This window comes from Anopheles cruzii, chromosome 2, assembly GCF_943734635.1.
Source record: "Anopheles cruzii chromosome 2, idAnoCruzAS_RS32_06, whole genome shotgun sequence".
Lineage (NCBI taxonomy): Eukaryota > Metazoa > Arthropoda > Insecta > Diptera > Culicidae > Anopheles > Anopheles cruzii.
Genome location: NC_069144.1, coordinates 13,221,807 through 13,248,093, shown reverse-complemented (window position 1 = coordinate 13,248,093; position 26,287 = coordinate 13,221,807). Strand labels below are relative to the sequence as shown.

Sequence of the window (26,287 nt, the reverse complement as noted above, 5' to 3'; positions counted from 1 at the left end):
CGGACTAGCTGGCTGGCTGACGGGCTTCACACACAGCACCCCGGGACAGAGAGAGGCAACAGGTTTTTAACGCGCCACGAGACGCCGCCGCAAGTTCTGCTCTTCTGAGGTCTCGGGTGTGTTTAATAATTCTCTTCACACACCGGGCCCCCGGATGGACCGCGGGTTGACGAAAGAGGTGGGAACGAAACCGAACTAACCGCGATCGTAAGAAAGGAACCACGCACACAGAGAGACACGATACTCGCGGCGGCGATCGTAAAGAGTTTCCAGCAAAAGGTGCTGCTGGTGCTACCAGCAGCAGCCAGGTGTAATCCGCGGCTCTACGCAACTGCCACTGCCAGTGGTTGAGTGTGTGTGTTGGTGCGATCGTGGAACTATGCCGTCGACCCGCGGATTTTACGCGCACTCCTGTGTTGCTGTGTGTGTGACCACAGTGTTTTCTCTCTTTTCTGCTCCTTCTTATGCTGCCTTGTTTATGGTGCGCAGCATTACTTGAATGAAGAAACGGTAAGCACACAGCGGGCGCAACGGGAAACGGGCGAGATGATAAAACACTGATCCGTGCCAAGGAGGAGGCCCCCTATAATGACCCTCCGCGCGCGCCGGAGTGTAAGAACAGGTGGCTTTAGCTTTGGATACCGTTCACACAACTATCTCGTATCTTCGATGGAGCCTAATGGATGCCACAGATGCTGCCCTTTAAACGTTTGACACGTGGGACTTCGACACTAGGTCCCAGGTCGGGATCCCAAACGCACTCACTTGCTGGATCAGGAATCCACACCAAGGAAGGTCACACCGAGAGCCACTGCACTCCACAGAACTGGCGATCGCGATACCGCACGAGATCTGCGCGATCTGAGAGCGATCATGTGCCGCCAGCAACCTCGATCATGTCTCGAACGCGGTCGAGCCAGTTATGCCCACAGATGCCCCCGACTGGTGGGCTTGTTCCTCGCCTTATTGCGCTCGATCTCGATCGTCGCAATTCTCGCTCTTTCTAGGTCTTCTCTCCCTCGGCTCGGTCTTGGGGTCTTGGGTGCTTAAGACGCGCGAGCCGGTTTCGCGTCTTGGCGATTCTTCGCAAGGTGTGCCCCTCTGCATGCAGATTCCGCTGCTCTCTGCGCTGGACCCTTATACGGATGCTCCAGATGCAATGCTCTCTCTCTCTCTGCGGAGTTGGAGTTCCACGCAGCCTCCCGAGCGACCCTGGGGAGGATCCTGTTTTTCTGGCGACTTGTTTGTACGCTCGCCGATCATGAATGGTTTGTCGGAGTCCGCGGCTCCGGCTCATTATGGCGCCGTCGTCGGTGGTGTGCCGTTAGGTTGCGAGTGTGTGATTTCTGAACGCCTTTTTTTCCTTTTGCCGCGATTCCCGTTCAGCTTCTCTCTCTCTGTCGCTCTCTCGAATCGTACCAAGCACCCGTGTTGGAGGCATATTTCGACCTAATTATGACCGAGCATCGAGCTGGGGTGTTGGGTTTGTGTTTTAATCGGCTTTATCGGAAACCTGCTACCTGCTGGGTGCCATGGGTTTGGTTTGGTGGTGTTTCTGGGATCGAAGACACAGCCCATCAACGAGCCTGCCTATTGTTTGTTTAATCCCACCGTTCGAGACGCTTTTCCCCTAATTGGCGATTGGCGGCTTCAGATCGCATCTCGGCCGCGGCGGCCTCCGGGTTCCGGAAGTCAAACCCTGGATCACCGGGGACAGGGGATAAATAGGCTGCCGGCGGGGGTGTCTTACGTAAACAAGCGAAAGCTCCCGGAGCTCGGAGCGTAAGCTCCGGGGAAGCTTTTTCGGGTGTTCCGCCACGGGGGCAGTCGCTCGGAACATTCTATTCCATTTCCAATGTCCGGTGTCCAGCGTGTGTCGAAAATCCCTGCCGACGGATGGTATCGCAGAAAGGTGCGGAAAGCCCCAAGCGAGGTCGGGCATGTCAAACCCGGGGGGGGGGCCCTTACGCTTGAAAGGGCCTCCGAAAACTGCTCGCCGCCACGAGAAGAGAGCTTTAAAAATCAATACCTTTTCCGCCGTCCCTCGCAGCAGCGTCTGTGGGTGAAGTGTGGACATATGGGCCACCCGTTCCCCCCGCCGGGCACGAAAGGCTGAGGTTGTGTTGTGTCCCGAGGCATGTGTTGGTGGTGGTTTTACCACCCCCTGCAGCACATCCCAAGAGTTTCGGAACCCGTGCGCCGTGGAAACGCACGCGCGCGAGAGAGAGCGAGTACTAGAGTGTGTGAGAGAGAGAGGTGATGGCGGATAGCAGTGGAACATGCGCCCTCGGTGCTTCGCCTAGGATTTTTCCAAAACACCATTAAATAACAAACACCGTCCGCGCCTGCTAAGGTGGTGTTCGTCTCTCTATGTAGCCGAGGCTTTTCCGGACCACCGCCGGCGGTGCTGGTGGAGTACTAGATCCACACACACACACACACGAGCGCACGGGTACGGGAAAAGTCGTGTGAAATCGTCGCCGAGGACTCGCGCGCGCCCCGAAGGCTGCCACATGCGGCACAAGCGAGCAACCGAGCGGCAGCAGAGCTCCGGAGCATACGCGACACGTTGTTGGCCGTGCGGTGGTTGTTGTGTTGTTCGGTGGCCTCAAGGTAAGCGCGGTGCCCAAGCGGTGGAAGTGAAAATCCCGGTTTTCCCCCGGGCTCCTGGTGGTGGGTTGTTGTTTTATTCAGTCCTCCCCACCCCAGGGATTGGCCGGCAACATTGTGTAGTACAAAGTGCGGGATTAGAGCTCAATCCTTTGACATCCCGCGCATCCTGCTTCCGGTGTGTGGTGCTCCTGGTCGCCCCCCAACCGAACGGCGTGAAAGCGAAAGCGAACCGAAACTAGCGAGTGTCCAGCGACACGGAGTGCAGCTGCAGAGAGCCCGCCGTTAATTAATTGCCGCGGCGGTGAGTGGCGAACCTCGCAAAAGGACATTCCTGTGAACGCTCACACACACCCAAATCCCAGCCCAGGACCGCACCGGAGGGTGTCGTGACCGTTTCGATAAACCAACCATTTCTTGGAATCTTCGGGGGGAAAATCCGGGGGGCAAATCCCGGGGTGCTTAATCCTGTGAAGTGCTGCTACCTGGCGACACGGCGCAGGAAACAATAACCCGTGGTTCGTGGTGGTTCTTCACGGTGTGTGTGTGTGTGTTTGCTCGGGGGAGCCCTCCAGAGAGTCCTAGAGTGTCCTAGATAACCCTCCCGAACCGCGAACCACCCACCGACCGGCCGACTGGCGGGGGGTCGGGGGGCCAGGCAATCAGATAAAGGTGGGCGCCTAAGTGTATTACATCAAAACTCGAGCACCCGTGGTTCCCGTGGTGCAGTCGAGTGGCCAGCCTGTGTGTGTGTGTGTGCGCGGGGCGTGAAGTGAAGCGTGTGACGTGAAGTGTCGCACACCCTGCGGAACACGGTGTGTCCGGTTCGGTCGGGCGGGCAAAGAATTGTTGAACTAAATCTGGGGATTCTGGTGGTGGTGGTTGGGATTTGTAGGGTCCTTTTTTCCACTTTTCTCCCTTTCTCTCCGCGATCCAGAGCCCGGAGTGTTTTAGTGACGAGTGGTGGCCGACCCCGGCGGATCGATTGGGTTGGTGGAATTCCTGGAATTCGAGTCGCAGGGCGAGGGGCGAGTTCATTCTTAAAGCGACGCGCATCGCCCACTCACTCACCGTCCATCGTGTGCTGTGATTGAACGCACGCACGCGTGTGTGCGAGTGACGGAGCAGGTCCCGGGCTTCCGGGCGGGCGCAGGACCATGTTCCTTCACTCTCACCCGTCGGTCGGTGGGGGGTGGTACTAATCTCGACCAACATAGCGTTCTGCAACTTTTGCAACGATTCGCAGCAACCGACGGAGCCCTGAGGCCTGTGCGAGCGAGTGAGACCAGCGCACGAGAATGAAGTGCCAACGTAGTGAGTGAGAAAAGTGAGCGTGAGAGTGAGAACGAACCGCGAGACACACTCGGGGGGCCTCGAACCCTCAGCAGAGTAAACGTCGTTGTGTGCTGCACATCCTGGCAGGCTATCCTGGCGGCAGGGCGCTCCTAAGTGGGTCCCCGTGTGTGTCGTGTGCATCAGCAAAACAGTGTGCCGCGAGAAAGAGGAACTGCAGGGGGCCGCCGCCAACAGTGAGCGTGCAAACGGCGCAACGTCCCATCTAGGTGGCGAGGGCAAAACGAAGCCAGTGAAGAAAAGAAGTGAGTGAGTAAAAAAAGGATCAAATCAAGGACCCGGATCCAAGCAGCAACAGCACCCCGCAGCCTGCTTAGCTGTGCTGTGCTGCGCTGTGTGCTCCTTTTGTGTTTTTCCAACCGGAAGTGGCAAGTGTGCAGCACAAAATGGTTCCGGAAAAATAGTGGCCATCAGTGGCAGCGGCCTCAAAGGGTGCACACATACACACGGACACCGGCCCACAGCTACCGATTCGTCGTCCCCCGGGCCAGTGGCAGGACTTTCCGATGGTGATGCCACCGGCCGCCCGTTACGGGCGGACATCATAAGCACCCGCACCCGGGGCGGGGGCGAAAGGGGGGCCTATACGGTGGAGGATGGAGCGACGCTACCAGCAGGGGATATATTGCCTGGTTTGATCGCGCAAAGTTGGCGTAAGCGAGAAACAAGAGAACAAGTCGAAAGCACAAAAAACGGAACGGAACAAGGCAGAAACTAGGAGACCGAAAGGAACCGAGAAGAAAAGGAGGAAGAGAACGAAGCACAAAACTAGCGCACACACCGACACCGACGACACCGGGAAACATGGGTTGTGAATTAACGAAGCTGGCTAGCGGAAGCAATGGGGGCAACTCGAAGAGCAACAACGTGCCGAGCCTGGACGCGTGCGGACCGCCACCGGTGGACAGCCGGTTGCCGCTGACGGCCAAACAGAAATACACGATGGTCGCCTCGTGGAAGGGCATCAGCCGGGCGATGGAGACGACCGGCATCACCATGTTTATCAAGTGAGTTCCAATAAGTCCTGCAAATAGACTGCCCTGCGGGTGTCGGGGGGATTGAAGGTGCTGCGGTGACGGTGGCACCATGTAGTCTCGAGGATACCCATCAGCCGGACCGGGTCTGGTCAGAGGCCTTCCTGTCATGCAAACAAGGGGCAGGCGCGGTGCAGGATCCCCTGCCCAGGTTTAGTAATAAGCGCCACACACAGACACACACCAAAGAGTCTTTGGTCCTGGCGGAAGTCGCCCCTCAGCCACCCTAGCATATTCGTGCCCATTTCCAGCTTACCACTGTCCCTTCTTCCGTCCTCGATGTGTGCAAATAGAAGCCCATAACACATGGCCGGCCCGGGAGCCTTGTGTCCTAGCAAGGACCAACTCGACCAACTGACCACTTCGCAGTTTACCGAGCGAGGCGCAGCGAGGCTGGCGGTTAGAGGTGGATGATGTGGTTTCAGTCATATTTGTACCATCGTTCCATGGTCCCATCCCGGGGACCCCGGGGTTGGGTGGTGGGTTTTATGTTTGGCCGTTCGCTACTCGTAACACCCGGCAAGGAACAGGGCGCATAGGAAAAAAGGCAACTAAAACAAATAAAACACGTGGCGGTGGCGGCCCCACCGTTTCGGTTTTGATGGAGAGAAAACCCACCCGCTGCCCCGCTGGCCGCTCCTCGGGGTCGTGTAGCATAAATCAAGCAATGGGCCAGCACGGGCAGGGCATGGGCATGGGTTTAGCGCGGTGGGTAGGTGGTGGCATGGGTAGCGCGGTGAAAAATTAGCATGTAATCAATAAACCAGCCTGACAACACCGAGGTACCCGTCGGTACAACCGACGATGGCCCTGACGCATCTCCTTTTATCTGCGCAGCGGGGCCCCGGGGGCACCGATCGAACCATCCCCATCTTCACCGTCATCGAGCCGCGCCGGGTCTTGGTGCCATAAACAAAATTGATTTACTATAATTTAGGCCGGGGCCCCGTGTCTTTGGCCGGTGCCGACCCCGGTGCTGACGTACGCACGCCCGTATCAAGCGGAATCGGGTGATGTCGCCGCCGCCACCGATAGGTCGAGTGCTATATCCCCGTGGGAGCGTCGGGAAATGGTTTTCCCCAGCTTGTTTTTTTTCTTTCCCGTAGGTCCGGCGGGTCGCACCGTATTGCGACCGACCCGACGGACGGATGGGAGGGGGTTGCTTGGGTCGGCGGCCGGGTTTCCCGGGACGTCGCAGTTACTCGTTTTCACCCTCTCTCGAGCGGCAGCCCGTTTTCAACGGACCAGAAAATGTCGATTTATGAGGCCCGATTGGGTCGCTCGGAAGTCTCGGATCCCTCCGGTCAGACAGAGGGATTTGTCTTTTGGTTGTCATAAATTTGGCGCACTTTACTGTTTTGGGGTGGCCGCGTTGAAGCGAACCCGACACTATGCTGGTAGCATATTTTCAAGAATTACACTTTTGCTGCCGCAAGTGGCCGTCTCGAAATTTGCGAATTCACGTGTTTGTGACCACAGCTTAGCGCCCCTTTCTGGGGAACCCTTTAGTGGACAACGAAGGAGGCCACGCCGTCTACATGCACCGTGCGCCCGGGCATGTAACGGACCCGGGTTCTACCTAATTAGTAATTAGGTAGCAACTAATAATAATTCGTGTTTGTTAATTGTTGTTTGTGTTCGAGGATCACGTCACGCATCAGCCATTTTTAGGTGATTTTCCCCAGTCGCTCTATTTTGCAAATTGATGTAAAAAAAAATCTAAAAGAAATGACAAAACAGAAAGACGAACGAGTGGGAAGCATAAGAACAGTTCGAAGTTGCAGCCTGGGTTGGAAAAGTTCAAAAATTGTAACGAGAAACAGGCCGCAGTAGGGCATTGATAGTTGTTGAAAAATCATCCAAAACCTGGCAGTGAAAAGTGAAATTCCCCGTTACTCGATCTCCCAAAGGCTTCAAATGGAATATTGCAACCCGTTACTGAGACCCAGCTCTCGCAGATCTCGCGACGTTTTTGCCGCACTCTATGTCGCCCGGCCCAAGTTGGACATGGGTCCCTTCTGGTCCGGGACGTATTTATAGCCTTGCCAAATGCGTTTTACATAACATCATGCCAAATGGGCAAGATCAATTTTCGAACAAACTTTCGGGTGTCCTTTCACGCGTCATGGCGACACGGCAACTCATAGCTCATACAATATGCAGGACCGTGCGCGCGTCCTCTGCGACATCCTTTCAGACCGTTTCTCTGACGTCCTTTCTTTCTGTTTGGTTCCATTTTTGCCCACCCTTACACACACACACGCACACGTAAACTCTTGACAGACTGTTCGAGGAGCACGCGGACCTGTTGAACATGTTCGCCAAGTTCAAGGAGCTCAAGACCAAGGAGGAACAGGCCACCTCGGAGGAGCTGCAGGAGCACGCCAACAAGGTGATGAACACGCTGGACGAGGGCATCCGCGGGCTGGACGATCTGGACACGTTCTTCGAGTTCATCCACCAGGTCGGGGCCTCGCACCGGCGCATACCCGGCTTCAAGCAGGAGTACTTTTGGGTAATTGCATTACATGGCCACGCGCGCCACGCCGATCGATCACTAATTGGGTGACGGCCGGCCGACCAACCGACCGGTCGGCCGAACCCTTTCGGCCTTAATTTCCGGCGCTAATTTGGTTACTAATTTTCAATGCCTTCCTCTCGCACCGGCAGCGCATCGAGGAACCGTTCCTGGCGGCCGTCTCGACCACGCTCGGTGATCGGTACACGCAGAACGTGGAAGGAATTTACAAGCTCACCATCAAGTTCATCATCGAGACGCTGGTGGCGGGCTACGAAGCAAGTGCCAACAATAACGTCGACGGGGCGACGGCGACGGCGGCGGGAGGTAGTACGGCGAAGGACGGTGCCCCCAGCCGGGCATCCTGAGCGCCGTAAGAGGTAATAGCAATCGATCGATCGAAACCACTCCAGCAGCGCTCCACGGGGCCACTGGGGAACCCCGGGCCCCCCAGCCTGTAGGCCAACGGCATCAGTGGCAACAGTGTGGTTGTCGGGCCGCCGCCACCAGCCATCAGCCATCAGCCATCGCCATCGTCATCGGGCGCCGTTTCGGAGTCGTGTTTCGGATGCATCTTACAAAACAAACGTCTAAACGCCTAGGGTTCGCGCCTGGCGGAAGGAAGTGATTGAAGTTGTCGTTGTTGTTGCTGTATGGGTGTGTGTGGGTGTGTGTGTGGGGGAGGGGGTGTCTGGCTTCTGTGGCGAGGGAGAGCATTTACTTGGTCTTGGAAGGAAACTATACATTACCGGAACTAGCCGTCATCGTCGTCGTCGTGTCGTCGTTAGCGCAGAGCGTTATTAGAAAACTGCATGTCCTTAGAACGCGCTCTTTCTTTCTCTCTCCCTCTCTCCCTCTTTCTCTCTCTTTTAGTACCACGAGCACGAGGACAGACCCCCCGCGAACACACACACACAGCGTGTTGAACCCAAATATCATTTTGTAAGGTGCGCATTGGACCCCATTGTTGCCGCGCGTAGGGTCTGCCAAACGATGGAGGTGCCTGGTGTTTTTTGGCCACGTGTCCCTCGAATAGAAGCTGTGGGTGGGGCGGGCGCTGAAGAAGACTTCGCGGGAATCATCGCTGGCATTCCCGGGGGGCGGGGAAAGAATTGATTATTGACCATCAGCCTTAAAATCAACAAAGAAAAAATAGTGAAAAAAACAGAAAATCACATAATAATTAAAATAACATAAATAATTCAGATAATAATTATAAAAAAGGGGCGAGGAAACGATTGAGCGTGGGGTGTATCATCGTGTTGTTGAGTGAACCGACCGAAACAAAATAACTGACAAGACGATCAAGCGGAGGGTCTCGTGAGTCGCAGATAGTAGCGGCAGAAGGGGCGCAAAGTAATCGCCGAGTTCGGAGTCGAACCGAAGCAACCGACCGTGTGTAGTGCTGCATTGTAGTACGATCGTAGGTCGATCGGTGAAATCGTAGTGATCAACCTTAGCGAGCATCTCATCTCTTCGTTGTTGGCCGGCGCACCAGCGTTCCGCGCCTAGCATGCTTCCGTGCAAGAGCCACCTTCCAGCGTGTGTGCCTGTGTGGAGTGGACGATCGCTTACTCCAACGTTCAAAACGGATTGATGGCCAATGCCTTTAAGTAGCGGTTCTTTGGTTTCGCGCTTTGAACAGAGGAAAAAGAATATTTACAACAACCAGAAAAAAATCATACGGAAAGCAGACAAAAATTATAAAATATAGTTTTACCGCTTCCGGATCGTGTTGCACAGATTCGGCCTTCGCCAACGATCGTTGCGCTCGGTCGTCTGTAGAGAGCTTCGTACAAAAGAAAAACCCAATGAGAGCAAATCTTATTTGCGCGGTGATAGAACTTTTGATTTCATTCGGCGAGCGAGACACAAAACGTAAACCTGGTGATAAGGGCAACAAAAAAAAAAGAAATAAATATTACGATCTCCAAGTGACGGTCGTCATTGGAGATTGGAGTTAGGGAACTGTGACGTGGGTTCCCATGTTCCATCAAATGGTAGGGTCATTCGTTACCCGCGTGTAGGTGCCGAAAGGAAAACGCGTAGAAACACATTCCCGGTACACTAGCAGCTAGCAGCATCGATGACCGATTTGCGTCGTAGAAAAATAAAACACAACAAACAAGATCATGATCATATGTTCCAACCCGGCGTAGAGTGTGTAACGGTGTGTGTAAAGTACCAAATCAAAATAAAATTATACATAGCAAAAACAGGTAGAGGACGCGCGACAGAGAGCCAAGCAGAACACTTTAGTGAGAAACACAATATGTGTGGGGCATCCGTTTTTATACTAAAACACAAGTGGCAGCCGACGATCGGCTAGCTGCCGTCGATCGAGTTCCGGCGGAAGCGCCCGCACGAACACGCACGTGATGATGTATTTTTGAATCATTGCGCATCATCAACAAACTGCACAAGAAGCGGCCCCGAGAAGAGCATAAGTCACCACAGCAGAACCCCCTGGAAGAGGGCATTATACAATAACGGGAGGACGACCCGGAGCACGAGGTTTGAAACATCACACACACACACACAACCCACAAGTGGATGTCAAGCAAAGCCGGGGGCCGAAAGGACGAACGAAGAGGTCCCCATTTTTATAGCGACGAGCTTCGAGAGGAATAACATAAATTGGCAATAAAAACATTCACCACCATTTTGTTGACCATTTTCCCATTGGCAAAAGTGGAGCAATGGAACGCGTAGATAACTGATCATTAGAAGACTTGCAAAATGTTCATAAAAAAAGAAGAAAAAAGATATTCCAAACGTATTAGCGAAACTAGCGAACCCCGGAGCGATTGAGACCATTACGGTTTGGTTCTATTGTTTGTTCGGTTTCCATGAAACAATCACTAGAGAATGAAACGTAAGGACAAGCCGCCCACGAAAGGACACACTTAAACACACACACACATACACCATCAAACCTCGAAACAACAAAGAAAACCGTTCGTACAGTTCCGTTGCAGCGGACAGAAGCAATGTAACAATCGCAAAACCGAAAAAGGAAACACACCGACAACAAAGTGGAAACAATGTGGAAACAAATGTCAAGGCTGAACCTCACTTTCCTCGGCAATCTCCTCCGTGGGAGAGGGAAGTGATCGTCTCCAAACGAAACCTCAACTTCTATTTCTATTTCATTTTCCCGATTATACCCCTTGTACTCTCTAACGCCAACGATACTGCACACCGGAAGCACAAATCTGTAACGCGCCGAGCGATGATAGGATTACGTTTTGTGTCACTTTTTTTCGAACAACGTTTATACAATGCTTCACGAGATCCACGACACATGGTATGAGGTCAATTAGAGTACACACAGTAAAACCGTGTACAAGCAACCGTCGTGTGGCTGATCTTCGAATCGCCGTACTACCGTAGAAATTCTAGTTTTGAGGCGCACTTTTTCTGACCCGACTCACTCCCGACCCAGGCACTAGGCAGCCCAAAAAAAAACGCGCCACCATCGCCAGTACTATCAGAAAAACCTAGCTGAATGCGTTATTTTAGCTACACGTACAAATGTCGGAACCGCTGGGCATCTTGCTGGGATCGCCGGCAACCAGTGCCCTGTCGTTCTGGACCATTCAGTCAGTATTCCATGGTTTCCTCCGGGGAGGGGGCGGGAGCAGCGTGACCGGATGGGCACCGGAGAACACAAAAATCAGCAGCACAAAGAACACGAACGAGAAAAGCGAACCGGACACGGCAAACGGTCGAAAAATCCAACCACTTGACATGAACTATTATACCAAGATTATAAGAAAATGATATTGTATTGTACAAGAGTATAGTAATAAAAATATTTCGTAAATGTGCTTTAACCGTTGGTGTAGCCTTTTTCTGTTTTACCAGCCCCACGTGTTGTGTTCAGCAAACGGTCGTTTTTGAAATTTTGCTGAGCGCTTGTCAAAACACTACAACGGCACGGATGCTGAATCGCCCGGCGGTGCGGTGGCAGCATTTGTAGTGTTCAACGCGAAATGTCAAACTGCTTCCGCCGCAGGCTGTTGTTTATAAATACTGGTGTGAATCAATCGATATTGTTTGCGTGTAAATCTACAATAATTTTAAAGTTTTCATCATTGTTCACGTTCTTAAAAATCATCCTACCTCATCCTTATGCCGAACGCTTAGCGAAAGTGTGCAGCTCCGTTTAGAGGTATGCCACCGAGGCATCATCATGATTTTAAAGCGAAGCTCACCCCATTCCGGTGCGCTTACAAGCAATTTACGTATTAACAGCTCCAGTAAACGAGTGCTTCCGCTTTTCATTAATGCAATGAGACTATTATTTCGTGCCAGTGCGTGTGATGCGAGCACGTTTTGACCAAAACGCGGCTCAGCTGAAACCGGCTTCAGCTCACTCGGGTCGCTTCGCTGGATTGTTTTGCATTTCATGCGACCATCACACATTCATCACACAACTACCACTAGCAAGAGGGGCTTCGCTGAAACCGCGAACCTGCTGTCTCCTTTTGCTTCTTGTTGTTTGCTTTCTGCCGTATCGACGAGCGCGTGTGGTGGTCGGTCGCGCGGCGATTCGGTTCCAGATTTACGCGAATCGTCGTACGGTGCGGGCCTTCGTTGTTGTTTGCCTATGGCGAACATGCTCTTTTTCGCGGTGCGATAGCAAGAGGTCGGTGTGAGCGAAACTGTGTCACGCGCCGTTCAAAACAATTCGCACATCGCAATAAACACGGGCACGCAAAAACAACGCACCATCCGGACCCGCGACGCGCGGATGTGCTGCGTGGCTGTTGAGGACATTATTCACAAAGTAGTGTAATTTATTGCTTTCCCCAGGGCGGCCTCCCCTGTCGGTCGGTCGATCGGTGTGTGCTGTGTGGATAAAATATACGCAAATTACATAATTTCCTACGGACCGTTCCGAGCGGCGGAGACGGGCGGAACTGGGCGCACGTGGTACGAGAAGTGGAGCGAGAGTGTGGTGGGAAAATCCGGCACACGGAAACCTCGCAACTGAGAGGCCCACCGCTTAGGAGTGGCTTAGGGAAAAGTGTAACACACGCTGAAGATGCTGAACCCCGTGGAAGCGCTGGCCAGCGTGTCTGGTGCATCGGCGCCCGCAATCCGGCTCATTCTCTCCGTCCTTTTGGGTAAGTGTTTCACCCGGCGAGGCCAGGGGCCATTACGCAAAACACGTGGCAACGCGCGTAAGCTTTCGCTCTTGGTCGCCGTATTACGTGGATTGTGATTCGATAAAGCCACACACGGCACGGCAATGATATAACGAAAATCATCGTCATTTGAAAAGGTTAGCCTCGCGTGAGGGGCGCCAATGGCTGCCAATCTCTTGCTCGCCCTCGTGGTGGTATCGATTGGACGGACCCCCTACCGGTCGGTGCAGTATGGCATTACACACATATATTTTTAGCCGTTTTATATTTAACACTAACGGACGCCTCCTGCAACGCTGAAGAACCACGGCCCCGTCGTCGTCCTTTTGTTCCACCTGGGGTTTCATCGCCTTTTTATCCCTTTCCCAATTGCAGCGTACCCGATTGGACTGGTCTACCGGCAGCTGAAGGGTGGAGCGACGGAACGGAATCTCTACCTCGCCGTCACCGGCCTATCGATCGTGGTGTTTAACTATGGCACCGACGTGTGTCACAGTTTGCTGGCCGTCGTTGTTAGCTTTGTGTGTAACTCGCTTCTCGGCACCAGCTCCCTGCTGGTGCCGGTGAGCTTCGCGTTCCACATGGGCTATCTGCTTACCGGTGAGTTGACGAATGTTTACGCTCGAGGCCTGCGGTTCGTTCGTCTTTGATTTCCTGGTTCGAACGACAACTCAAAGTTCACACCGGGCGCTACACTAGGCCACAATGTACGGATAAAATGGTGCCTACTTCCAATAAACGTATGCCCTGGTTTGGAGGTTTGGTTCTAAATTTTTACAAAATTCAAACGAACTTGGCACGAGCGGAAACAAAGCCGATGGGCCCCGTGGAGACTGTGACGCACGTAACCTTTTGCTTATTCCCCAGGGTACTACTTTACCACAAGCGACACGTACGACATCAAATGGACGATGCCGCACTGCGTGCTCGTCCTGCGGCTGATTGGCCTTGCGTTCGATCTCTCCGACAGTCGCCAGAAGGAGAAACAGGGCAAAGCCGACGCCAAGTGCATCACGGCCCCGACCCCACTGGAGTTGATTGCATTTACCTACTTCCCGGCCTCGGTGCTGGTTGGGCCCCAGTTTAGCTTTCTGCGCTACCGTCGCTTCATTTCCGGTGCGTACGAGCCGCACACGCAAGGGGCACCGGCGTACGCGATCAAAAAGTTTCTGCAGGGCGTGTTCTATCTGGTGGTGAACCAAGTCGGTACCCAGTACGTGTCCGATGCGTACATGATATCGGAAGAGTTCGAGCAGGAGTCGCTGTTCATGAAACATATCCACATGGGCTGTTGGGGTCGGATCACGCTGTACAAATACATCTCCATCTGGCTGCTGGCCGAGGGGGCCGCCGTCCTGTACGGTAAGTGTTGTCTTCGTGTCGTTCTCTCTCTGGCTCCCAGCGCAGCCTACTGTCGAATGTACCGAAGCCGGTTTAATATTAAGGTCAATGACATTGCACGAAAGTTGACTATCTTAATCCCCCTGTCCCGTGCAGGCTTGACGTACATCGATGCAAAGCCCGGCGAGCGAGAGTACTGCTCGGACGAGCTTTCCGGCTGTACCAACATCAAAGTGGGCGTATTCGAGAACACCAGCAAATACGGCCACTACGTGGAATCGTTCAACGTGCAAACAAACACGTGGGTCGCAAACTACGTTTATAAGCGGCTGCGCTTCCTGAACAACCGAATGCTTAGTCACCTGGGCGCGCTGCTATTCCTGGCCGTGTGGCACGGGTTCCACAGTGGTTACTACATTACATTCCTGATGGAGTTCACCGTGATCCGGATGGAGAAAGAGGTACGTTTATTCGTGAGTTTATAACGTTCAGTTCGAAACGATCTGTTTATCCATTTTTAATCCTGCTTCGCTCGTAGGTGGAACCGATTCTAGCGAAGAGCGAAAAGCTTCAGCAGCTGTACCGGGAGCAACCGCTTCTGCGGGCCCTCGTCTTCGTAGTGCTCAAGTTCTACACGATCGTGTGGGCCGGCTGGTGTCTGGTGCCGTTCGTTTTTCTCAGCTTCCACAAGTGGTGGAACATCTACGCGGCGGTCCGTTACAGTGGCTTCATTCTGTTTCTCGGTGGCAACGCACTGCTCCCTCCACTGTTGCGTGCCGTTCTACCCCGAAGTGTCTCCTCGACCACTAAAGATCCTTCCGCGAACGCCTCGAAGGATCAGCCACCACAAGGTGCAGTGCAGAAAAAAGACATCTAACCAGAGGGCGGGTCCAACCTCACAGATATTTTATATTTTCTCGATTGATTTCTAAAATACCGTCTACCGAAAGCGGTGCTATCGATGCTCGTTGACGGAGGTTGAAAACAAATCTTGTCTTGAGATTCGGCTAAGGAAGAACAACGATTTCGGGGTGATAGGGGGTCGTCGACCTCTGATCTCCTCCTTTTCGCAGGAGTCTTTCAGAAGGTGGCACGCGAACGGTGCGTGGAAAAAGTGTGCGCCCTCCCTAATAATATGCTCAATTATCTTAACGAAGCAAAAGGCAAAAGACAAAAGGGATAATGAAATTTATATATTCTCGAGTTCTTTCACACCTCCGGCGCGGTAGAGCGTAACGAACATGTGGCAAACAAAAGTTTACTGCAAAACGCTTACGCTGCGGACTGTGCGTCATCGTAAGAGTTGCTGTGTTGCTGTGACCAGCTGAGCCGTTCCTAATTCTTTCTTCCGGCATGATGCTTGCCCGTGTGTTTGTGCTTGCGCTTTCTTCCCGTTTTCTCTTCTACTCTTCCAAGTTGAAAAAATATACCAAAAAGTAAAAGGCAACGGATGGAAACCCCAAACTACACCGAACCTCTACGACGAACCGGATCGTCGGAAACGGTTTCGGACTTCCGGTTTGAGGTTTCACGAGGTGATCTACTGAGAGTGCGAGTCCGATGCGAGCGTCTGTCGCATTCTACATAACACGTAGACAAGGAAAGGTTAACCTCTAGACTAAATGAACCTAGAATAAAGCAGTACAACCACTAGTCATATTACTCTTGGCGAGACAGAAAATACAACGGATTTGGACTTTGCATTTTAATCAGTTAAAGTGTGGTACTCTCGTTTGCACCGGTACTGAAAGAAACAGCTGCACTCCAAGGAAGAGTGACGTTGCAAGTTGGAAGCATTTATGTTTTATTTCGTTCTAAAATACAACTGTCACTGTGTCACGTAGTTTCTAGCCCTACTTTCGACCAATCCTTTTTGCTTGATTTTATCCACTTAATTCCACTTAGCAATAGAGATACGGCACCCAACCACCCGTATGGCCCATGACTCCGGTCACCACTGGATGCAAGGTAGCCTATTATTTGTTTCTTTTTGCAAATTTATATACAAATAAAAGCATGGCCTTAAAGACAGACAACAGCTGCATCATGTTCGAGTGCAACATGAATTATCAAAATAAAAACCAAACCTAAAACCGACACTGCTGACGCTCGAGACTCTCGATTTCGGCCCATATGCTGCGCACCTCCTTGAAGAGCTGTAACGACGGAACGGAGATCGGTGAGCGAGACGGATGAATGGATGAGTGCGTCAGGGTGCGTCTTACCATCGCGAGCCAGTGTTCGTCGGCGAGCAGTTCGTTCAGGATGACGGTGGCCGCTTTGCCGGAATCGTGCGAAATCTGCTGATTAACGCGCTTGGCACACTCAACAAACATCATGTACTTTTGGTGGCAAATCTTGTGCAGCAGCTCGAAGCGCACCGAACACGCGCGGCACAGCTGAAAGCTTTTATCGTACTGCGAAGCAGCGTCCATTACGGCCGGGGCCAGTGTGGCGACGTTGTACGTCTGGCCCTGCAATACGATCCTCATCGCGATGCCCGGCTGATGGCAGGTCACACACACCGGCTGAAGCTGGTGACTGTGGTGGTGCAGCTCGGTCATGATGTTATACGCCGGAAAGGTAGCAATCGACGTCAGTATGTTCCGGGACCAGGGCGTCAGCTGAATGAGACGTCGCCGGCGATCCTCCGTGAGATTGTCGATCGTTTTAACGCGTGTCAAGAAGTAATCATCTATCGTGAAAGGGGGAATAAAAAACCCACCGAACATTAGTGGAAATCCTGAAACGGGGTACACGCACGCTGCACACACAGTTACCTTGTTCCTGGAAGATTTCTTTCAAAAAGTTCGCATCGAGTGCCTGCGATATCAGCGTCTGGATGTACACCTCAAACACGTCCTGGTACATCTTTGATTCGTCCATCGATTTGTCAAGTAAATGCTGCTGCTGCTCGATGGCACCGCCGTTGCTACCGTCAGTGCCGGTCCCTCCAGACTCGTCCGGATTGATCGGCAGTTCGTTGCGCGTAAACTCGACGATCGATTCCCCCGCGTTGTGCACCCGGAAGCGGACAGGAATTTTTACGTACAACTTTTTCGATTCCCCATTCCACGCGGCGTACTGTAAAGAGTTTTCGATGGAATTAACTCACGTCACTCAAACACGCAATTTAAAAGGCGACAGCTGTAGCTCCGAAAGAACTTACGGTTGAAACGTTCCGATGTAACGTTTTGCCAGTCGGATCGTCATACGCTTCATATTTTTGCAGCAACGTTTTACCATCGACACGCCAGATGACGGGATAGTTTTGCACCAAATCCGACCGCAACACAACAAAATCCCCCACCTTCGGAGAAAAAGGGAACGGACCGGCGCAAGGCGGAATTAGAAGATAGCAATACCGGGAATCACCAAAACGACAAGACCAACCTGGAACTCGTCAGTTGGGGTCTGGGAGGTTGAAATAGCCATCATTCCGGTGCCGGGGGCGTTGAACGATTGCTGTGGCTGACTTTGGTGCATACCATACTGATCCGGTACTGCAATGTGATTGTTTGCTTGTTGACCGTAAAGGATTGGCTGTGTTTGTGCGTTGATCATCTGTTGCTGCTGGTGTTGCGATGGTGCTTGGTGAAGCATCACCGCTTGCTGCTGCTGAAGCTGCTGATGTTGGATAGGCAAAGTGTGCTGCGATAGTACCGTTTGTTGCGTTAGACCAACGGTGGAAGGGTTGTTATCCTCATCGCTTCCGTAATCATAGTCGGCTATGCCGGCGCCTGCAGCTGCCACTGAACAACGTCACGTCGGTCACGGAAAATAGATAAGCACGTTCAAATTAATCAATCGGTGGTTGGTTTTACTTGCGCAACAAATGCGGCCACTTGATATTAAACTACTTCCACCAACGCTCACTACCGTTACAGCAGAAAAAACATTTACCATAAGGTCGGGCAGGGTGATTTATTATTTGTGACCCCGTGTGTCGAGTACAAGGGTATGATGTTGCGAAGAAGATTTACGGATGAGAAGCACACAGGATGGGAAAATGGCAGCAGGAAAATTACAACGAGTAGAATGTTAGTGAATGAACGTTAGCTACCGTTATTTACAGCCTAATTGTTGGCCCTATGTGTGATATAGCAATGGAACACGGATCTGAAGAACGGGTCTCTACGGGCCCTACTCTCGGACGGGTAACTAGTGTAAGGACTGTTATATGGATTATGCTTCAACGATCGATCGATACCTGACAGAATGTTGGACCGCGCCCGTTCCGGTTGTTCCTTGGCCTGAACTGTGATCCGTTTTTTCGCCGATTTTTTGCTACCTCCAACAATGGGCTCTTCATCGTCATCGTCCTGTAAGGAAAAATTAGAAGTAACGCAATCAACGACGACAACAAGGAACCGTCCCCCGTGGAGGAAAGGGAGCGTCGTACCTTGTCTTCGGTCGGTGTCCACGCAGGATCAGAATCGGAATCGTGCGCAAAATCGGGCGGCTCTTCCATAATACTGGGCTGCAGTAGCTGTTGCTGCTGTAAAATTGCCTTTGCCTTTGCCTTCCGACTGCTCGTTTGACGGCGTTGCGGTGGCATCGTGCTGAGAGGATCTGCGTAGATAAATGTGTCAGTCTCTGCGTATTGGGAAAGCAACCCCGTGACTCTCTGGTTGGTGAAAATTTCTTTCGATCGCACACTTCAGCAACAGCAGCATCATTCGTCGGTTATACTACCATCCGGCTCGTCCTGTAAACACCGCCATACTTCAAATACTTACCACGCCGAGTAATGCAAGCGATTGTTCGGATAAGCGAACGTAACAGAAGTAGCAACACGACCGACGGGAGGTTTTAGGAAACATAACGACCGCCAGCGGCGATCCTTGACGGTGGCGCGATTTTTTAGGACAGTGTGGGAAAAGGGGAAATTGGTGGACATTGTTGCAATCGTGCCAACTCGCGTGCTCATGGTTCCTTCCTCATTCACATTGCGCTTTTGCGCTCATATCAGAAAGCGGGTGAGTCATTTTCTTACTTTGGTGTACAGTACACACAAACAGAAACTGGTCAAAGAATGTATCCTTCCCACGGGGTGCTACCTCTGTTACGCTTTTTTCCCAAATACACACGCAAAAGTGTTTGGCGCAGGGATGGTTTTGTTTTGTCATAAAATCAAAGGCATTATATTCTCTTTGCACGTGTCGCATACGTCGGTTCCAGACTCTCTCTCTCTCTCTCCCTCTCTTTCTTGCGTTACAATCTCATACTTAGACCATAATATATCTGACTGTCCACGACTGAACGCTATCTCCCCCGAACGTGCCGGAAGCTGGGTGATGACTCTTTCTCTGAAAGACTGTCTTCTGCCATCACACTACAGAAGGGCCGCTTACTATCTACAAATGACTTTGTGGACATCCAGATGAAGAGATAGAGAGAGAGAGTCGAAAATTACTGGGGGGTTTTCGTTTGTTCCGTCGAGAGTTGTCCTTGCACCCTGCGGGGCTTACACACTACATTTTGTTGATTCAACAATAGATTTTTGTTCGTTACGCTTTATGGCATTGTAAGTTTTGTTTCGTCCTGTCCCCTCGCCCTTGATTGCCCTACTACCTGGCCGCCAGCTATGCCAACGCCTGTGTCGGTACGACTCACGATGAGATGGAACCGATGACCCTAACTCTAGTATTGTCCCTTTCCGTAGCAGCTTCCCTTACATGCGCTCTGTTAGTCAGTTTTAGTGGGCTAAAAAATGCGTGTTTGCTCGCATCATCATGCTAGCTAATAAAGGACTTGTTACTGGGCAAAGTTTGCACTCACTGGATGACTTACGTAAGTTAAAAAAACAAAATATGGCTATGGCTCTATGGAAGGAATCAGGTGTGAATCGAAATCAACTACCGTGCAGCTGCTGCTCACAGCTGACTAAACTACTGAACCGTTGGTTCTAAATTATAAAAAAATATTAAAATGTATAAAAAAACACTGCACAATTCCAACCAATTACTAAAAAGCTACTATCACTAATACTTCTTGGCCGTCCTCTCGAGCATAACCGACATTTTCCGCAAGGCGTGATTGTAGGAGCTGCTGTAGCTCTGCCGTTGGCCATCGTCCTATGTACATCGTTTGATTCGTTTGTCCTGTGTGTCCTCGAACTTTTGGGGCAGTGGCGGGAATTACACGTACTCATGCAATGTTGCATCGCATATTGTCACATATTGTTTCGCAGAGCATTACCAACAGTAACCACACCAGCAACGTACCTCGCACGTGTCTCTCTTTGTCTTTAAATAGTTCCATTTTCGTCACTAAGAGGGGTAGAGGAAATTTCTCCTCCGGAGATTCTGGAGGACATTAGGACTGTTGGGACATATCACAGAAATCCACTTCTAAGTCAGCAAGTTTGCTGTGAGTATTTTACAGTCTGACGTTACTGTACGAGTAGAGTAGATTGTTTGCTCGTTTGTTGCACCCCTCGGTGAGACAGTTATTGCTTTTGACCACAGTTGTGCTTCGCGAATCTGGAGAAGATTAAAACCTAAGAATACGGCTTGACCTACGAAACACCATCGCGTAAACACCATCGGTAGCACCCCGTTTGTCCCCGTTGGCAACCAAACCCAAAACGTCCAAAAAACAAAACCGTGCAACTTCCCGGCGGAAACGGCAGCTTTCTGGCGCGATCGCAACAATGTCCTAGCGAAAGGTGGATGTAAAAAGCCTAGTCGGGCGTAGAGAGAAACAAAAGATTCGACTTGGTCCTCAAAGCCATCCTGCGCATCCCGCTTAGCACACCCATCACAAGCAGCGTCACTCTACCATCGTTGCCTACGTTGATGCAAATCGTACATACTGAACGCAGCAACAGTCGCCTCCTCGGATTGCTGCTGCATCTGCTGCTGTTGCTGACGGTGGTGGTGTTGTTGTTGCTGTTGCTGCAATAAATGTGCATTGTGATGATGCTGATGTTGATGTTGTTGGTGGGGATGATAATAAGGTTGGTGCATCATTGCGTGCTGCTGTTGGTGTGGTGGTGGTGGTGGTTGCGATGGAAGCGCTTGCTGATGGGGCTGCTGGGATGCGACAGGATGGATGGGACCACCAACGGACGACGGAAGTAAGTGGTCCGTGTTGCTACTTTCTGATAGGGAGGACGCAAGCATGCCAATGCTCGCCCTAGATGGCGGCACGGCTGACGGCTGCTGACTCAGCCCTGCCACCACCGGTGTATCGACAGTGCTCGGAGTGGTTCCAGCTGCCGGTGGCTGATGATGATGTTGTTGCTGAAGATAGCGTGCCTTTCGGGGCATCGTTAACAGTGGCTGTGCCGACGGGATGGTCGGTTTTTCATTACTATCACTCGAGGCCATTGAGGCAATCGAGGCAGGTGGTGATGAGTTCGTGTCACTTAGTGGGGGCTGTTTACCTTGTTGGCTCCTGCTGGCAACCGCCGATGGTGCATTGTACTTTCGCTTTCGATTATCTTTCGCACCGCTACTATACATCTGTTGCTGACCCGTCCCATCGTGCTGCGCTTGTTTGGCCTGCAGGGCAGGGATACTGTGATTAGAGCCGCCTCCCGTAACCCTACCACCGTTTTTGCTACTAACATCCAGCTTGTGATCCGGTTCGATCGGATTGCTCCCGCCGTACGGTAACGATTTTGCGGAGGACGGACCCGATCCCGCCGTTGTTGTAGTGGTGGACGTCGTCGTAGCTCCCGCGGTCGGAGCCGCTGGGGTAGCGTTGGAGGTGTTGCTTTTATTCGCTGGCGCGCTTCGGCCCTCAGGCCTGGACCATATCGCTTTCCGTCCACCGCGGGTGGTCGGTGGCGGTGAGCTGTCCCTTTCGCCTTGCAGAAACTTCAGATAGCTTCCCATAAAGCCTTTGTTCATGTTGGCGGGAATATTGAATTTTTTCAGGGCATTCGAAACGCATCCGTTATTGGTCGGTCCAGTTCCGGAGCCTCCGGCGGCGGGTGTCTCCGAGCTGTTATGGATCGCTTTACCGGGTGTATGTATAGCTCCTCCTCCACCAGCCAAACCAGTGTTTGCTCCATTGTGTTCTGAAAGAAAGCCAAGTTCTTCTTCTATATCCGGCACAACGACCTTATCCGAAACTCCACTACCAACGACTCGCCGTTCGTCTTCGCTTCTACGAGCCTCACTGTTGGCGATCGTGCTCGGAACGCTCAGCAGCGTCGTGTAGGAACTGGTGCCCAAATTGCCAGCGGTGGAAGGCCCCGGACCGCCACTAATTATCTCACTCGGAGTAAGCGGAACCAGAGGTGGGCCACTGCCCCCCGGCAGTGGATGAAACGATGGATGGTGATAGTAGAGCGAGTGAGGTGAGGAGGAAAAAAAGGGTGACTGTGAACCAGCGGCCAGATGGTGGCCGGGGAAGATTCTCCCCGGGAGATTGGCACCAGCCCCACCGGCACCAGAACTCGAACCACTATCGCCACCGTAATGCCAGCGTTGGATCGTCTCGCCCGCTCCCGGCTCACGGTGTTCCGTTTTGCTCGCCACGTTCTGAACCTGCAACAAACGGTCACTATTCGGAAGCCTCGCATCCTCGTGTCCGTTTAGCGCGACGTTAGCCTTTGTCGGGGACGGGGTAGCCGTCGGATCTGTTTTCTTGCGTCGCGATCGAGCTCCTTTCGCGCCACTAGCACGGGATCCTTTCGGTGCCGGCTTTGGGGCAGGTTCCGGTGGGAGATTTTTCTCCACCATCGGTTCCATAGTCATCGGGGGTCGCTGTAGATTTTTTACCATCTGCATTGGATCGGTTTTAGCAGCTTCGTGGGCTGCTGCCGAGTTCCACTGGCCGATATGATGTGTTTGCTGGTGCTGCAGATGCTGTGCCGTCGGACCAGTTTGTTGTTGTGCCGCTCTGGTCGTTATCACCGACGGGTAAGCGATCTGCTGGTGTTGTTGTTGTTGAGCGTGATGATGCTGCAAAAAAAATCCTCCTCCACCCGGCCCCGATCCTGGCCCTCCCCCTTTCGTGGACTGATCGATCACGTAGAGCTGCTGCTGTCCACCGTTATTGACCGCAGAGTAAAGCGCATAGCCCGAGAGCGACGACGAAGGGGACCCCTTTCTGGGCGGTGGGGCACCGGCGGCGGTAGAATAATCCGACGATACCCCGGACGACGAGGAGGAAGTTGAGCCAGCAGCGGGCGAAGACGGTGGCAAACCGGAGGTGAGCGATGGGGTAGATTGGCCCCCGGTGGCCGCGTGGGAGGCTGCGGCTGCTGCAGCTGCCGCCGCCGCAGCCACCGCGAGCATGTGGTACGAGGCGTGATGTGGATGTGGCACTGCCGTATCCGGCAGCCCGGGAGAATCTTCCCCTGCGCTTCCTTGCGAAACCCGACCGTAATCGCCGCTAGCGGCGGACGGATTGAGCCCGTGACTGCCTGTAACACCTAAATGCGGGTTATAACTACTGGACCTATAAGTAAGAGAGGCACTGGCGTGTTGCTGTTGATATTGCTGCTGCTGCTGGGACAGGGGCGCATTGTTATTACTAGTACTATTACTATTGGCGGCACTGTGGCCACTACTACTATTGCTGCTATTGCCGCCGCTTCGAGGGTGCTTCTGCTGTTGACTATCCGTCAGCGAGTAGCTAATCGGTGACGATTGCGGTTGCTGGCTCACGATCACCTGGGACGGTTCACTGCGGTGCGATGCCCCCTTGTGGCCGCCGTACTGGGCTGCCACCGGTGGCGAGTGATTTGCCGACGGACGCGGCACCGTAAAGTGATTTAAAAAATGCTGCAGTTGAGGTTGTTGCTGTTGTTGGTGGTGGTGGTGCTGCTGCTGCTGCTGCTGCAAGGAGGTCACTGGACCGGGTGAAAGCAGCCGCCGTTTTTCTTCGCCGTGTCGCCCATCACCACCACGAGGCGATGCAGAGTAATGCACCACACCCGGTCCAGCTACTGAAGGGGAGGATGAGGGAGAAGCGAGCGGAACTGTTCGCGGGTGATACTTGAAGTCAACACCGGTGGCCACCGAGGGAGAGGACGAGGAAGCTGATGAGGTGACGGTTGTTGCGGCCATCGAAACGGCGGCACCCGACGTCGGTAGAAGTGAAGACGAAAAGCCGACCCGGCGGTCATTCGATACGGAACAAGACTTACTCGCTGCAGCACCGGCGATGTGATGTTGCGTGGTGGCCGCCCCTGCCAAACCCGGATAGGTTCCGGTTGCCAGAGATTCGTTCACGGCGTACGGCGACGTGGTGACCGTGGGACCGCTGCTGTTGCTGCCGGTGTTTGCCGTGGGCGAAAAGTAACCGCCCGGTTGACCGATCACTTTCGTGACGGCCGGTGACGAGGCGCGCCCGGCGACCGGAGACGATGCTGCACCAACCTTTCCGCCCAGGGCGTTCAATGGCTGCTGTTGCTGATGGTGCTGATGGTTCATGGTGTTGCTGTAGTGTGCTCCGAACGCTTCGTACGGATGGCCACCGGATACGGAGGTGACCTTCGATGGCACTGAACCACCGCCGATCACGGCCGGATTGTTCGACGAAGGACTCGGTGGAAGGACGTTTTCGTGGGGCATTATGCCGAACGGGCTCGGCAGCTGATTGTTGCCGCCCTGCCAGGATCCGCTAACGCTAGCTGCTCCTCCGGGTGCCGTAGCGCCCGTCGCCCCGGTGTGCGGTGGACCGTTGCCGGCGGCCGCCGTCTGTTGTTGCTGCTGCTGCTGCTGTTCGAAGAACGTTCCGAGCGCTTGTTGATGGGCAACGGCAGCCGCTGCTACCGAGTAACCATCGCGGATGTTGTCCGGACTTTCGACCGGCTGTTGTTTAATGACAACGGCGGCTGCCGCTGCCGCCGCCGCTGCAGCGGCCACTGCCGCAGGATTCTGGGCCTGGGCCAACACTTGCCGGTGCTGAGTATTGATGTTACTCCCGCTACTCGTTGTGCTGTAGTGGGCTGGTTTCGGGTTGGCCGCGGGATGAAAAAACGGTGACAACATGGCATCGTATCCGGTTACTCCGGCGGCTGTGGACAGAAAACCGGGCGGAGGGTTGAACGGACCTCCCGTGGCACCGAGCGACGTCGTGTGAGCTTGTAGCAGTAACTGCGAGGTGGTCGAAGGTACCCCGACACCGGAGGCGTTGTGGTGTGCCGCGAGACCGGCCGTTCCACCGGCGGCTGCTGCGGCCGATGCCAGATGGTGATGAAACTCACCGCCCGCCGCTCCCGGTATCCGATTGTACGTCGTGTACGACCATGGACCGACCGGATCCATGGTTCAGTTCGCTTTTTTGTCTGTCCTTTATCTCACGCACTTTCGGGTCTTCTTTCCGGTCGGAGCCTGCTAGGTTTCGTGCGTCACAATCGCACTATCGATAAGGCTACTCTGATCGCTCGCTAAGGTTTCTCTTACGTCCACATGGCACGCGAAACGAGCCCACGGTGAAGGTAAACGCGGGAAGAGGATCCAGAGCATCCGTTACGCGTATCTGTAAGTGGCATCCGAAATCTGCAATGGAATGGAACACCAGCATCAGCATTAACACACACATTCAAAAGAGAGCCGCGCTTAACAACAATAAACCAGTAGCCACGAGACACAGTCATTGGGGTGCCGGGCCTTCAAGTGGGTCACTTGGATGCATAAAAATGTCATCCCGCCGGCGCTGGGAAACAAAAAAAACCTTTTGTTGCTTTTTCCCAATAATAATAAAGTAATATCGTGTTGTTTTCACATATTACTGTAACCTTATTACTTATTATTATTACTGAGATCTATTTTTGCGTTTATTGTGCCTGAAGAAACCGGCGACAAGGAGTAGCGGCAGTAAAAGGTATTCCACTCACGCACACACGCGCTTCAACGGCGCGAATTGTCTCGCATTGTCTTCTTGTTGCTTTCCTTCTATGCTACACACGCAGGGATATGCACGCAAGCAGTGCACACGCAAAGCAACGCGCGATGAGCATTAAATGCGAATAAAACAGCGAAAAAAAAACAACTACTATGTACATCGCGTGCGTTGCGGCGGTGTTTGTGTATTGTCTTCCCGCAGATGCGTTGCGGTTTGCGTTGCGAATGCACCGAAACCACCGCCATGTCCCTATCACAGCCCGCGCCGCGACCGCGACCACAACCGCGACCTCCAACAACACTTCTTCGCTCTTCGTTGTCTTCTTCCTCATGTCACAATAATTTGGACTCGCGCGTTAGAGCATGGATTTACGAACTCCTTGGTCGTTTGCATGTTTTATGCAACAGAGGTCAAAAGATGGTACACTTTGGTAACATGCCGCGTGACGCCTCGCATAAATGGGTGGC

General features: G+C 52.9%; 3 protein-coding genes across 4 annotated transcripts; 2 read left to right on the top strand and 1 right to left on the bottom strand.

Annotated features, from left to right (window-relative positions):
• The first annotated feature begins 4,744 nt into the window (after positions 1-4,744).
• On the top strand, positions 4,745-8,035 carry LOC128268089 (neuroglobin-like). The gene is made up of 3 exons (XM_053005104.1): positions 4,745-4,970; positions 7,281-7,512; positions 7,668-8,035. The coding sequence occupies exons 1-3, from the start codon at positions 4,768-4,770 to the stop codon at positions 7,881-7,883; spliced, it is 651 nt and encodes a 216-aa protein (XP_052861064.1). The 5' UTR covers positions 4,745-4,767; the 3' UTR covers positions 7,884-8,035.
• A 4,016-nt stretch (positions 8,036-12,051) lies between these two features.
• LOC128267610 (lysophospholipid acyltransferase 5) lies at positions 12,052-15,706 on the top strand. Of its 2 annotated transcripts, XM_053004490.1 has the most exons (6): positions 12,052-12,166; positions 12,334-12,647; positions 13,044-13,268; positions 13,536-14,030; positions 14,166-14,470; positions 14,548-15,706. In XM_053004490.1, the coding sequence occupies exons 2-6, from the start codon at positions 12,566-12,568 to the stop codon at positions 14,884-14,886; spliced, it is 1,446 nt and encodes a 481-aa protein (XP_052860450.1). In that variant the 5' UTR covers positions 12,052-12,166; positions 12,334-12,565; the 3' UTR covers positions 14,887-15,706. The 2 variants fall into 2 exon arrangements, with proteins under 2 accessions (XP_052860450.1, XP_052860449.1); XM_053004489.1 differs by having other exon boundaries at positions 12,052-12,647.
• Positions 15,707-15,825: 119 nt separating this feature from the next.
• On the bottom strand, positions 15,826-24,444 carry LOC128267609 (uncharacterized). The gene is made up of 10 exons (XM_053004487.1): positions 24,118-24,444; positions 21,584-22,038; positions 21,400-21,517; positions 18,412-18,581; positions 18,220-18,331; positions 17,403-17,761; positions 17,179-17,319; positions 16,790-17,093; positions 16,235-16,704; positions 15,826-16,165 (listed from the first exon to the last, which is right to left on the bottom strand). The coding sequence occupies exons 1-10, from the start codon at positions 24,401-24,403 to the stop codon at positions 16,097-16,099; spliced, it is 2,484 nt and encodes an 827-aa protein (XP_052860447.1). The 5' UTR covers positions 24,404-24,444; the 3' UTR covers positions 15,826-16,096.
• Between the last annotated feature and the right edge of the window lie 1,843 nt (positions 24,445-26,287).